Source organism: Sycon ciliatum, chromosome 1 (genome assembly GCF_964019385.1).
Source record: "Sycon ciliatum chromosome 1, ocSycCili1.1, whole genome shotgun sequence".
NCBI classification, from domain to species: domain Eukaryota; kingdom Metazoa; phylum Porifera; class Calcarea; order Leucosolenida; family Sycettidae; genus Sycon; species Sycon ciliatum.
In genome coordinates this window covers 27,061,099-27,074,455 of record NC_088643.1, presented here as the reverse complement: position 1 = coordinate 27,074,455, position 13,357 = coordinate 27,061,099, and the positions used below count along the sequence as shown (strand labels likewise).

Here is a 13,357-nt window from a genome sequence, read left to right as displayed (position 1 = left end):
CAAAAGGACAAGTAAACTTTTTGGTCCTTTCTTTTAGTAATCTTTTTTATTTTGTTAGACATGTGTAGATCTACGTTATGAAGTGTATACCATAATTATTATCAAGAGTCCATAACCCCAAGAGTCCATAACCCCCCATGTATGGACTCTTGATATTATCTTTATTACAAGCCCAGTCTCTTGTAGAAGCCCAGTCTCTATTATAAGCACACTCCAATAGGGCTTCGAAGATATACAAGCGCAGTCTCCAATATAAGCGCAGGGCTTTAATATTGGACTGTATGGATCATGCCCATGCATGTTTGACATCATTCATCACATATTAAAACACATGCTGATTGCTGTGGTAAACGTCTGTGATCCCCGAGATCTAAAGTTCAGACTCACTCAGTGTACCAGGAAGCTCAGAACTGCAGTCCCGGTAACTGCTGGGGAACTTTGTGCTACTGATATTATGAAAAATAATAAGCAACGTACTGTATTATGTCAATTTATGTGCATGTACCAGATGGTTTAAAAATTATAAGCCCAGTCTCTAATATAAGCCCGGGTCCGGACTGGTTGAAAAAATATAAGCGCTGGGCTTATAATGGAGATAATACGGTAATACAATCAAGTTCGACTTCGGTCTAAGAACGTGCTATAGGAGCACAGCCAGATTGCGCAAAAAGAAAATAGAAAAGAATGTCCCAGCCAGACCCCGGAAATGACGTTCTTGGGCGTGTGACTCTGCTGCGTGTTACCAGGAAGCAGTACAACATGACTCCCACTCCCTGGCAATACATCAAGAGAAGAGTCAGACTGTACTAGATTACAATTTCGTGGGGACAGACTGTTGTGAGCAGTACGCTGGCAGCTGTACTGTTAGAGTAAGGAACGTGTTGCACTACACACAATGTTAGACAGGCACAACAAAGTGTTAAAAATAGAATGAAAAGAAAGAAAGATAAGACGTGGATGTAGATGGTGAACACTAGTGCACTGCATGTACGTATGATGCAGTGTTTGCATTAGGAAGTTCAAAGCTGCACTAGCGGTGGTCATAGCTGCAACTATGGGCTTGCCTTGCACCGTGCATAATGATCTTTCATGCGTGGTAAATTCGACACAACAGCTTTGCAACGTGGGCAGGTCAGGTCTTGCTTCAGCAAATCTTCGGCCTCCTGTTTATTGACGGTGACTTTGCGATCACGTTTCAGCTGCTCAATGACTTCCTCTGCATCCAGGAAGAATTCAGTCGTAAACGAATTCCAGTGTTTCTTATTCTTCAGTTTCGGCGAATCAAAGTCCTGGCTGATCATATGCATGTGAAGATGCACCATACTGGGAATGGAGTGAAAGCCAAAGTGGAACTTTACACTAGGCTCCTTGGCTGTCAGTCGGTCAGCCAGTTCTTCCCCGCGCCGCAACATGTGCTGCACCAATGCCACATCCGTTTTGTCCAGACTGGCAACTCCACGTGTTTGCACGGGTGTCGGCAGAACTAGGTAGTGATGTTTGGCTTTGGGGTAGCCATCCTTAATGGTCACGGTTCGGCTATCTTCTTCCACGCACATCTTCTTGTCTTTGACTACGCTTGCCAATGCATGCGACCAATGGTTACGTGCCATGCTTGATTTATTGCAACTCCTAGGCTTGACTTGTGTATCTGCATCCATTGCACATAGGGTAAAACAGAGTCTTTCATCAAGACTAGTTTTCGTAGAGAATGAGAATCAACCTTGCTGAAGAGTAAAGCTATGACACATGTATTTGTTTTGGCAGTAAGTAGATCTACATTCTACGTGTAGTGTATTGCACGTGGTGAATATTCTAAAATATGCTATCTCTATGTGCGCGTACATGTACATTCTGTATTCCCAACACAGCGTGCACTGTACTTACCGGTACAAGTAGTTCCTCAACCAGTAAACTCGGTAAGCAGCAGTACGAGACGCTGTATCAACTATGTTACTTGGTAGACTTACAATCATGAGCCTAGAAGGGTCTGTCAAGAACTCATAAAATTTAGCCTTTCGTTATCTCCTTCAGATACTGACTGTCTGATCTGTAGCTGTGTTCTTTTTCTTACTGTCTGCACCTTCGATCAGTTATAAGTTCCCAGCTTATTAATTTTACTCTTGCTTCGATCGAGTTCAAGCAGAATGCGAAGGCCAAGGATCGTGACCTGAGCATGATCATGCATGGTCACTGCATTTTCTTCTTTCTTTCTTTTTTGAAATTTCGAAACAAGCGCAAGGGAATTTCCCGTGCTGTAGGGACTTCCCCCTAGAAGACCTACACAGTATCAAGAGTAAAAAGCTCCCAACAATATTTCATTGTGGGATCTGCCAATTTCGTTCTCACCAAAGTTCATTTCCTTTCTGGTGCACAATAAAAAGTACAGTGCGTATCGGTTATAGCGTGGTCGTGTAAAAGAATATACTGCCTACAAGAATGAACCCGCATGTTTTCATAATCATAACATGGATTTCAAGTGCACATTTATTCTTACAAGCAATTTTATCCCATAGTAGAATATATCGGTCCTAAGAATGGACTTTGTGTAGCGAAACATGCCAAATTAGTACAAAGTGTATCGCCTGTAGTAATAACATCTGTCCAATTCCGTTCTGATGTGACTCTCGTTGCGTCGTAGTGCTGCAGATTCAACTGTTGTGGCCATGTAACTCATTTTGCATAGCCACATGTAAGCTTATGGGACTATGACCACCCACATGGACAGAAGTACTGCGTTGCATTGAACGATGATCTTCCTGCCCCTGCGCACATGCATATGATATGCCACACTTGATTTATCGTGTGTAAGAAATATCGGAAATAAGAATAGAAAGTCGTTTTTCAAACACCCACGCTATAACCGATACCTACTGTATTACGTTGATTGATGAGAGAGACTACATCGACGCGGTCCTTTTCGGCATGATATCAAACTAGTACAGCAGCAGAGAGGCATGGAAAACATAATTATTGTGAAGAAAAGACTTGCATGTAACAACCAGCATTACACGAAGAGGAAAACGTGCAGCAAATATCCAAGCCAATTGCAAGGAATCCTAATGAGTCAAAGATCAGGTACATGTAAAGTTGCAGCATTCTAAACAATGACCGCTGTATTACGAACACGCCAGCCGGAGCAATAGCACAAGCGTGCCGTGCCGCAAGGGTTGTCTGACATGGATACTGGGGAAAGACGGCAGTGGTCATTTGTGGTGATCACCGTCAAACAGTGGAGGACAAGCACATACACCAAAACCAAAGGCAGAGGTGTACAGCTGGGTCAAGATGAGTTGATCATCAAGTTACCCCAAACCTATCACTGCCAGGATAAGCATAGTCCAGTACGCTCAGACTACAAGTAGTCAAGTGAGTGTCTCCAGGGAGTGTGAGTGACATACTGGTGGTTACCATAGTTACCATAGTTACCGTAGCAGTCACAGGTTAGTTACTCCACTTCCAACTGTAACACGTCGGTGAGCACCATGAGAGGGTGTCGCCATATAAAGCAGATCATGAGAAGCCTACTTTAGCAGACGGTGAACCCGTTGGGCCGTTGGACTGCACCACTCAGTTCACTGTCCAGATGGTACTTCAAGAAGATGCTATAGTTGAGCTCCCGTCGCCAGAGAGCTATATAAGCAAGCGAGATACAGGCAACACCCGGTGCTATTCACAAAACGCCAGGATGAACATTGGTGGTGTGGTCACCTCTCTTGCCGTCCCAACTAACTATACAGTGAAATCAGGCTAATGGCCACTGCTATCTTCGTTGCTGCTGCTGCTGCTGCTGCTGCTGCTGTGGTGGCATTGCTGCCATATCAGCAGAGGGAGTAATGCCCTGCTGCAGCATGCGGTCAGCTGCAGGGCCAACAAGTAGAAACTGCTTCATGGTGCGGTGGTTGACAGCTACGTGCTTGTTGACACAAGCTTCAACGCAGTCTTTCTGAAAGCATAGACGACCACCCACCGACACAAAGATAGATGTTAGAAAAGACAATGAGCATAGTTTTCTGGGTGATCACACTAATAATGAGCAAACTAGTTCTTACAGTCAGGGCGCTATTTGTGATGCTGTTCAAGTACAAGCAAATGCAGTACATGTGCATGTACACCATCTACACCAACATCAACACAAATACGGCTGCCCCTCTTTGATCCAGCACTTTACTTCCTCTGGAAACAAAATCTTCGTAACTTTTTTCATCCACATTCTAAAGAAGTTACTGTGCTCAAGAAATTTGGCTTAGCGGAATAAAAGTTCATCACAGTGAGTGGATATACTGCTTCGGAGTGTGTACAATATTACACAAACAAACTTCGCACTGATTACGTCTCACAAAGTCAGTATCTCTCAATTCCTCAGAGCTCAATTCATCATAACTGACAAGCGGTCGAAGTCATGAAGTTTTTGTTTCCGGATGAAGTATAAGCCAGCATCCTTGGTAAACTGGCATAGTTTTCAGTAAACAAAATTAAAATGAATAGTCTAAACACACACACGCACAGAATTTTACAAAGTCAGCTAACCTCAGCCTGCGATAAAGACCGGCTTGAAAAATCAGCTGTACAAACAGTGAAGCACTTCTCTGACATCGTGTTGAACTGCATGAGGAACTGGCGATACTGCAGATTAGGGAGAGAGATTCAAAGATTCAAGTAGACGCACTTGTGGTGTCCATAACTCCTCTACCATGTTCCGTTCAACGATCTGGATATTGCTGTGAGCTATCTCTTACGGGCGACATGCATGTGTTCTAAGGTTGTAAGTTAGCAAGGATTCACAAACTCCGTTGCAGCCATTTTCACATTACTCTTCTTCAATCCAAACATGCAACTATGGTCTCTCTGCCGCAGATGCCACTTCAGGCTTACCAACATTTTCGGCCCTGGACCATCATCAGGGTGAAACAGTAAAATGAAAATCTAACAACCAAGGAATTGAGTAGATGTGTCGTGAGGTGCTGTAGAAAAGTGATGAGAAGATCGTGAAGACAGAGACAAAATGTACGACATAGGTGTGTATGTGTGGCTGGTGGCAGCGCTGGTGAAAGGTGTTGAGAGATAGGGAGAGCTGTGTTTGTGTGTGAATGGGTTAGTGCGACATAGAAATAGAATGAAATGTAGCTGAAGCCGTACGTGTCAATTAAGTCAAAGATGAAGACAAGTATTTGCTAAGTACGGTACAACCAGCTAGCACGCACATACACACATGCACCAGACAGTGTTGTGCCATTATGTGCAACTTTACAGTCTATCACAATACAATCATACTTCACACTGTGTCAAGCAGCCTCCAACTACAGTCCCTGTTTCAGGACATTTTCCACAACACATTTTCAGGGTGTTTCTTCTTTTTTTTTAGTAGTACTGAAGTATATTCACAATGACTCATTATGTGGACGTATCTCACACATTACTATGTACAATTCGCCAATTTATTTGTATTCGAAACTGAACTATTTACTGACGACAAATGTATGCACAAGAAAGCGTTGCAGTCAAGAATTCAGTTGCAGCTGATATTCTTACTCGGCGAGGAAGGCATCCCAGTCTTCCAGGTCAAGTACACCGCTCATCTCAGGTGAGGAACTGATGGTGCCAGTAGCTTCTGGAGCACGTTCCCTTGGCAATCCGCGACATTTGTCAGCCCACCACAGGTCCACAGCGTGCTGTGTGAATTGACTGTAGCAACAACGCGTTGCTACAGGCGGATCAAGTAAATATAGTGAAGTTTACGCCTGAGACTACGGTGTACGTGTTAGTTGTACGATATGCAAGTCGCATTTGGCACGAAGCTCCGAAGAAAGCCCAACTCTGCATAAAAAGGTCGAAAGGTCGCTGCTCTTTTTTTTTTACTTTTTTGACCGGACACTATGTCCGGTGAAATTGAAAACGTCCAGTCAGTGGCCGAAAATGGCCGGAAAATGTCCGATGTCCGGCCGTTAATCTATGCCCTGCTGTTTACACTTGGATGCCTATCACGGACGAACTTTGTTGTACACAGTGACCGTGGCTGGAACTGCTGGGCATAGTGTAAACCACAGTGAGAAGTATGTTGGCATTGTGATAGACTGTATTATCGCACACAATGGCACAATACTGTTTGGTGTATGTGTTGCTAGCTGGTTGTACCATACTTAGCAAATACTGGATTTCTCTTCATCTTTGACCTAATTATTAAACACGTATGGCTCCAGCTACACTTCATTCTATTTCTATGTCGCACTAACACACACACACACACACACACACGCGCACACACACGCGCATACACACACATACACACACACAGCTCTCTACTTCTCTCCCTCTCTTTCTCCCAACACCTTTCACTAGCGCGGCTGCTACACTCCACACGTACACACAAGGGTGACCTATCTGACACATTTGGTTATTCTTCACATAATGTGACATTCTTCTGATCACTTTCCTACAGCACCTCACAGCATATCTACTCAATCCATTGGCTGTTTAAATTTAGTTTGCCTGTTTTAACCTGATGATGGGCCACGCCGGAAAATTTGGTGAGCCTGAAGTGGCATCTGCAGCAGAGAGACCATGTTTGCATGAATGGATAGAAGAAAAGTAAGTACGTGTTCCCATGATAAATTGAAAATGAAATGCTCTACATTCAACTACATACATGTGTCTCCACGAAAGCTGTACATGACTGTGTTTCCCTAAAAAAATGTGCTGCACATTCCCTCATTCAGAAAAAAAAAAAATGACTCACGTTGTGAAGATCTTCCATTTCCAATTCCGAGCTAGCGAGCTACCGGTATACCAGAGGTTCCCAGTGGAAGGTAGATTTATAAGGAAATAGTGATGTCCGATCCACACACTCGGTACTACAATACTGATGATGCACATAGATATATTCAGCAAACTGTTACCAGGTACATATTTTGGCCCTTCAATTCACTGCATGCACTATGAAAATCGATTTTTTTTGTGACTTTTATCATCACACGACAAGAGTCAGATCTGTCCAGAGCACCGGATCGGTCTTCGTAGTTGTACGCTAGCGTCCCTACTCCCACCCACAAGTTTTGCTGGGCTGATTTTGTTGTAGAAGATCAAAAAAGCTGGTCACCTGGTACATTGTTGTTGTTTTTAGAAGACTGTTTTGTTTTGTTCTCGGCTGTGACGGATGGGTTCCTTGGTACCAAGCATCTAGAAGGATGCAGGCTGAAGGTGGAGATGCCCGAGGTCGCACTCCTGCCATTTATCCATCGTTCGTTTCACTTTTAGTGGACATTGAGAATGGACAGCCGGATCAGAACATTTTGAAGCCAATTCTAAATTTGGTAAATTGATAATTATTTGCAAGGGGAATTTTACATGTGTAAAGTGAGGCCTACAACAAGAACCCGAACAGTCACCCAGTGTGCTCTTCGTAGTTCTCCATACCAGCTATATTTGTTTTCGTGGGCGTTGATAGTTGTCACCTGTGTTAATGATGGAAAGGGGTCAATAATTATTATAATTATTATTACTGATTAGTGCTGCTGAATACTGACTGGAAGCTCCTCTTTTCTGGAAATGTGACTGTATGCTCTTGTTTGAGAGTACTCCCAGTCACCAGTAATTACTTGTACAGGTCTACCCTCGTTAGTACGACATCGGTCACAAGACAAACCTCATTTGTAGAGAACGATCCAAAATCCCCTGACCCTGAAACGCGTACATGCAAGTCCGGATAGTAGATAATACTCGTTATAAGACAACAATTTTGAAACCCCCGGGGTGGTCTACTAAACGAGGGTAGACCTGTATTCGTTAGATTTTTGACTTTTTACCCCCCCCCCCCCCCCCCCCCCCCCAATTAAAGATTGTTTACAAACTTGCACTCACAGTTGTGCTGGGTATGACGGTTAGTTACCATAACTTATCCAAGCACTGTTATAACTTATTATCAGCCCACCCAAGCCTTCTTCCCAAGATAATGTAGATACAACAGCTCATTGGTTACGTCGTAGAACGGTACCTTAAAAGCCTGAACTGGGAAGTCATGGGCTGACATGATAATTATGGTATTTATAGACATGAGTATAGCAAAGAGGATTTTCAGTCTTTGGCCAAGTGGTTTGTCTGCTCAACTCGTGCCCACTGCTTTTGGAGCTGCACCTGTGCCTTGATTCTTGAGGGTGGTGGTGTTCATACATTTGGGCTAAAGTCAGACTGACCAGCTTTCACGTGAGTCGTGAAATTCCAGGCTGGTGCCAAATCACCAGGAGTAATAGATGTCATGTGCCACTGTTGGAGTTTATTTTCATACTGTGTTTTTTTTTAGTATTTATATACCAAAGCATGTGCACAGTTCAGTGATTTAGATGTGGCATGATATCATTCACCTCGCTATGCCTCTGATCATGTCACTATCCCATCTGTATCTCGTTCAGCTTGTAGGTGGAACGTTTGACGCTGAAAGCAACTTCCGCATCAAGGATCCAAACATAGTATTGCTGATCCTCGAACTTGCCAAACATGGGTCCAATGCTCTCAAGGTACTACCTGCCTCTCTTGTATCTGTGCTTGCTATCGATGGCTGTAACATGGCGGCAGTTTATGGTGTCTTCATTATCACCAGCTGTGCTCAACCACTGTTCTCTCCATCTACAAGCCACATCCTGGGCAAATATAACTAATAGCAAGAAATAATAGTTTGTGCTATGCGTATGGTGTGCTGGTTGACTGTTGTTTTTCTTGCAGCTTGAAATATGGAGTCAACTTGCTGTGATCTTGAAGCGTAGCCTTCTGAACGTGCAGGCGTGCACTGACAAAGATCTGCTGAGCCATTGCTTGAGCCATCTCTTACTCACTAATGATGCATCTGTTGCTGGTCAGTAGTCCCTGCCCCCCCCCGTCTCCTGTTTGTAGATGATTTGATTGTACGTGTGCAGTGGAATTCACCTAGTGCGTACCTTTATAACTTATAAGGCATACACTAGCTTAGTACGGAAATTGTCTGGGGTATGGCCATGGGTGGGTGTGTTGCCCAATAGTAAAGTATGTTTGGATAAGAAGCACATTGGATACTAAGTACACAGTTTCCTGGTCCACTTGGGGTACGTCTTTTCAGAGTTCCACTCTACTTCTTTACGATACTCTGCACATGCACCTGTAGATATTCTTCATGATGTACTTTCTAAATAGGTAGATGTGTAGCCTCATAGGATGCTGCTGCTGGTGGATCATCCTGCTGTGTATGTGCAATGCACGCCACTGTAAATCAGCTCCAGGCCAAGATTGATACAGACTTTGTGTGTGTGCGTGTGTGTGTGTGCGTGCGTGCGTGCGTGCGCGCGAATGTGAATTGTCTCACCCATTTCAGACAAGATAGTGGAAGTTCTGACAGCCGTTGTCAGCTACAACATCAGTGTGACCGGACTAAGGACACTATTCACTGCACTGCAGGCAATCAATTTGCCTCAGCGCAACACTCAAATCTGGGTAATAACCATTTCTCTGTTGGTCTTGCCTGATAGCTCGCATTCTCTCTGGTGGTCTTGCCTGATAACTCGATGTGTGATCTATCATTATCGCGAAAGAGATTTTCTCCTCGGTTTCATAGTATTGTTGCTGGTACTGTACCCCAGGAGTATGCACCTCCGTCTGGGTTTGCTGTAGGCACGCCAGCTGTGAAAAACTGAAAGCTCACTTGTGTCCAGGAGGTTTCTCAGTGAACACTGGAAAATGGCACTCTCTAAACGAAAGCCTTCAAAGGGGACAAGTATCTGCTAGGTCTAGACTGTGTTCCCGCTAAAGGGTAGTACAAATCATACTTGCAGCACCTGTGGACCATGTGGTGTGACATTTGCGCTGTCAGAGGCGCTATGTGCAGAGTTGTGTTCCACCAAGAGTACATGAAACCAAGAGTGTGCAGCTTCTGACTTTTTCTGCATGGGTGTCTCTCACTGCGAAATTCCGGGATTACATCATATCTGGTGCAGATTTGAGGCGGGAAGTGGCGTAGTGCGTACAACTGAGCTGCAGTTGTGCAGAAAGAGACCTGCTTGAATCCTGCTTATACGCACTACATCACTAAAGTGATGTAATCCCGGAATTTTGTCGTGACAGCAACCCATCCGAGCTGCACACTCTGGGTTTCATGTACTCTTGGTTCTATGTTAATGCTAGTGCTTGCATACTGCAGTGTTGCTACTGTGTTCTGGTTGTATATCAGTGCAGCCATGGTTGTTTCTGAAGCAGTCACGCATCATGATCTGTGTTATATTTGTGTGGCTTATTACTGACGACAGCCTCAACATGCAAGTCGTCTTGTGCATGCGCTGCGTTACATCACGGGCAAGGACAGTCCTGACGTCTTCTTCAGCTTCAATGGTGCCCGAGAAGCGGTATGTGTTTGTGTGTTTGTGTGTGTGTGTGTGTGTGTGTGTGTGTGTGTGTGTGTGTGTGTGTGTCTCTACGTGTGTATACGTGTGTGCATGTGTGTGCATGTTTGATTGTGTATGTGTGCGGGTGTGTGTATATGTGTGTGTGTGCGCGTGTGTGTACGCACGTGTGCGCGCGCGTTTATGTGTGTGTGTGTGTGTGTGTGTGTGTGTGTGTGTGTGTGTGTGTGTGTGTATGTGTGTGTGTGTGGGGGGGGGGGGGGGTGCGGGTGTGTGTGTGTGTGTGTGTGTGTGTGTGTGTGTGTGTGGGTGTGTGTGGGTGGGTGTGCTTCATAATGCTTTGTTATCAGTGTACAGTAACTGTTGTATGATCATGACAGTACATTGGCATGCTACATGCTGGTCATGTGTACTGAATGCCAATCTGCCAATCTGTGTGTTCAGGCTGTAACTATTCCACCTCTAGCCAAGTGGCCCACGCAGCCAGGCTTCACTATACACACATGGATTCGCCTGGACCCACAGCCTGGTGTCAACATGGCCATTGCCAAGCCTTTCCTATACTGGTGAGCTAGTGCAGCAGAAGTACACTGCACTGCACACAGTATGGCACTATCATTGTTGCTGAAGGGGGGGGGGGGGGAGCATTGAACAATCAGCATTGAACAATCATTGTTGCTCAAGCCGACCACATTGAGTCATTGAGTCATTGAGCCTTCGACTTCCAAGTATTTGTTTACAATACAGGGATGCAGGAAGACGATTCTGCTGTAGGCAAACGTTAGTTGCAAATCCATGTGGCAGACAAAGAACATCTGTAGTGGACTGCATGGGGCTGATGAGCTGATAGTATCACCAGGGGCGTCGGAACCGGTGCGGCAGGTGCGGCTTTGCAATAATTATTTTCGATTTTATTTTTATTTTATTTTTTAACATTTCAACGTTGTTTATGGCTTGTCGGCTCTTGTACAGGCACCATGTTTTACATCGACACTGCATTAATGCGGTGTATCATCAGCATGCATATTCTTAATTCTCATATTATGGTCTTTTAAGCCCAATTTTCAAAAAAAATCCCGGAGGAGGACCCCCCGACCCCCTCTCACACTTTGGCCGCACCAATGTTAAACTGCTTCCGACGCCCCTGATCACCACCTCACATTGGCTGATGAGCTGATGTATCACCGCCCCGTTGGCCTCTTACACTGGATTAGTGGAGGTCTGTGGGGTTTCCAATCGAATTTAGCTTGAAAATTGGTACGTGTCTGTGAAATTTTAAGTATATCAAGCCTGTCCTGCAGACCTGTCCTGATTGTGGAAAGCTTGCCTAAAAATCTAACTCTCTCCTAGTCCAGGTTTTGGAGAAATGGAAATGGACCCTTCGAGTAGGTCCAGGTGGGGAGGGGCGGATAGGCGAGTCCTACTTGCCACATTCGGTACTACATAAAAAAGTACTCACCCTACAAACTGTGCGTGCGTCTCGTACACCTACCAAAGGTCAAGAGCAGGGAGTTGTGCAGACCCATCAAAACCCAGGGTTTGTGCGATCCCTGGTCAAGAGCTTGTGAACTGCTGCGTACATTTCCAACGGGGTCGAGCCCGCATTTGCAGTGCGGTACGCCATCACACTTCACAGAGTAATACGAGGATTCTCACGGCCCTGGCAAGAAGTCAGGGAGGGGCGCATGGGAGAGACGGGGCGCTCTGGCGGGATTTTACGGTAGTATGCGTTATCATTCCATGGCTGAATGTGTTTATGCTTCTTTCTTTGTTGATGGTAGGTTTCGCACGGGCAAAGGCTTTGGCTACTCAGCTCACTTTAGTGCTCATACATTGGTGGTAACAGCCTGCTCTGCCAAGGCTGCTAAGGGCAAGCCACAGACTCACCAGGTAGCTTTCCCTTTTCAGCCCAGGCAGGTGAGAGACAAAGAACTAGTATAGGTTGGTTTTTAGTACTTTTTACATAGAAAGTGAAAAGGTGATGTATTAGTTTATGTGCCAGACCATTGCAGTGATTCCCTTCTGTACAGTCTACCATGGATGTTAGCTGCTCCTCTGATATCTGACAGCTACGATTTCTTTTCCATCATACCCTTTTGTTGACTCTTTTTGTCTGTGCATTGTGCCATAGGAAAAAAAGGTTTCAGAGCAGACTCGCTCTCTTCCCATTCACTCTGCAAACTCGAACTCATTTCTCAATCAATTTTTACAACGTTTCGGCAAAATTGCCCTCATCAGGTATACAATGGTGCATTAATTAATTTTGCTCTCACTACACACCAGCAGCATTGTGAGTAATGATGTGTGTATGTATGCGTATGTATGTGTGTGTTTGTGTGTGTGCACACACGTGTGGATGTGTGCACCTGTGTGTGTTTGCATGTGTGCTTGTGTATGTGTGTATGTATGTGTGTCCGTGTGTGTGCGCGCGTGTGTGTGCGTGCGTGTGTTGTGTGTGTGTGTGTGTGTTGTGTGTGTGTGTGTGCGTGCGCGCGTGATGTACATCTGCAGTGGTTCATGGTATCTATTGTGCACACGTTCAATCGTCTCAAAGCTAACGAGGTCCAGTGCTATGTTAACGGAACATTGGCTTCTAAAGCTGAGTTGCCGTTTGTCACTACCAAAGAGGTACTACACTGTAGTAGACTCATGCAACGATATGAAGACTTTCTTTCCCTTGCCGATATTTCCCCAAACACTGGTTTCTGTAACCCATTGACATACTGTGGATGATGGGCCGGTAGCCATATTACTAGTGATTTAGTTCCCATGGAACGGTCTGTTACTCATACCATGCAGCTGTTTGTATGCGTGTACTTGAGTAGGTTCCATCTCCTGTTTTCGCATACCTGCGACAGTTGCAGTTTAGTGGCAGAGTATCTACTGAGCACTGAGCAATGTATGTGTATCCCTGTCTATATTCATTCATTCATACTTCATTTGAAGGACTCTCCAGAAATAAATGGATACTTACCACTAAGTTATCAGTAGTACGGAAAGGT

At 44.8% G+C, this 13,357-nt stretch overlaps 3 protein-coding genes across 3 annotated transcripts in view; 1 reads left to right on the top strand and 2 right to left on the bottom strand.

Moving 5' to 3' along the window:
- Positions 1–404: 404 nt before the first annotated feature.
- LOC135821035 (aprataxin-like) lies at positions 405–2,190 on the bottom strand. The gene is made up of 2 exons (XM_065334098.1): positions 1,885–2,190; positions 405–1,648 (listed from the first exon to the last, which is right to left on the bottom strand). The coding sequence occupies exon 2, from the start codon at positions 1,608–1,610 to the stop codon at positions 1,053–1,055; it is 558 nt and encodes a 185-aa protein (XP_065190170.1). The 5' UTR covers positions 1,611–1,648; positions 1,885–2,190; the 3' UTR covers positions 405–1,052.
- Positions 2,191–2,890: 700 nt separating this feature from the next.
- On the bottom strand, positions 2,891–6,910 carry LOC135821044 (mitochondrial import inner membrane translocase subunit Tim9-like). Its single transcript, XM_065334108.1, has 3 exons — positions 6,734–6,910; positions 4,528–4,623; positions 2,891–3,943 (listed from the first exon to the last, which is right to left on the bottom strand). Exons 1-3 carry the CDS (start codon positions 6,749–6,751, stop codon positions 3,761–3,763), a joined length of 297 nt encoding a protein of 98 aa, XP_065190180.1. The 5' UTR covers positions 6,752–6,910; the 3' UTR covers positions 2,891–3,760.
- A 109-nt stretch (positions 6,911–7,019) lies between these two features.
- Positions 7,020–13,357, top strand: part of LOC135821027 (lipopolysaccharide-responsive and beige-like anchor protein) — a 78,134-nt gene continuing 71,796 nt past the window's right edge. The window contains exons 1-8 of the mRNA XM_065334084.1: positions 7,020–7,307; positions 8,403–8,507; positions 8,713–8,842; positions 9,335–9,453; positions 10,263–10,358; positions 10,800–10,921; positions 12,137–12,272; positions 12,867–12,983. Of these exons, the coding sequence (XP_065190156.1) occupies positions 7,182–7,307; positions 8,403–8,507; positions 8,713–8,842; positions 9,335–9,453; positions 10,263–10,358; positions 10,800–10,921; positions 12,137–12,272; positions 12,867–12,983 (951 nt within the window). The 5' untranslated portion in view covers positions 7,020–7,181. The remainder of the gene's footprint in view (positions 7,308–8,402; positions 8,508–8,712; positions 8,843–9,334; positions 9,454–10,262; positions 10,359–10,799; positions 10,922–12,136; positions 12,273–12,866; positions 12,984–13,357) is intronic.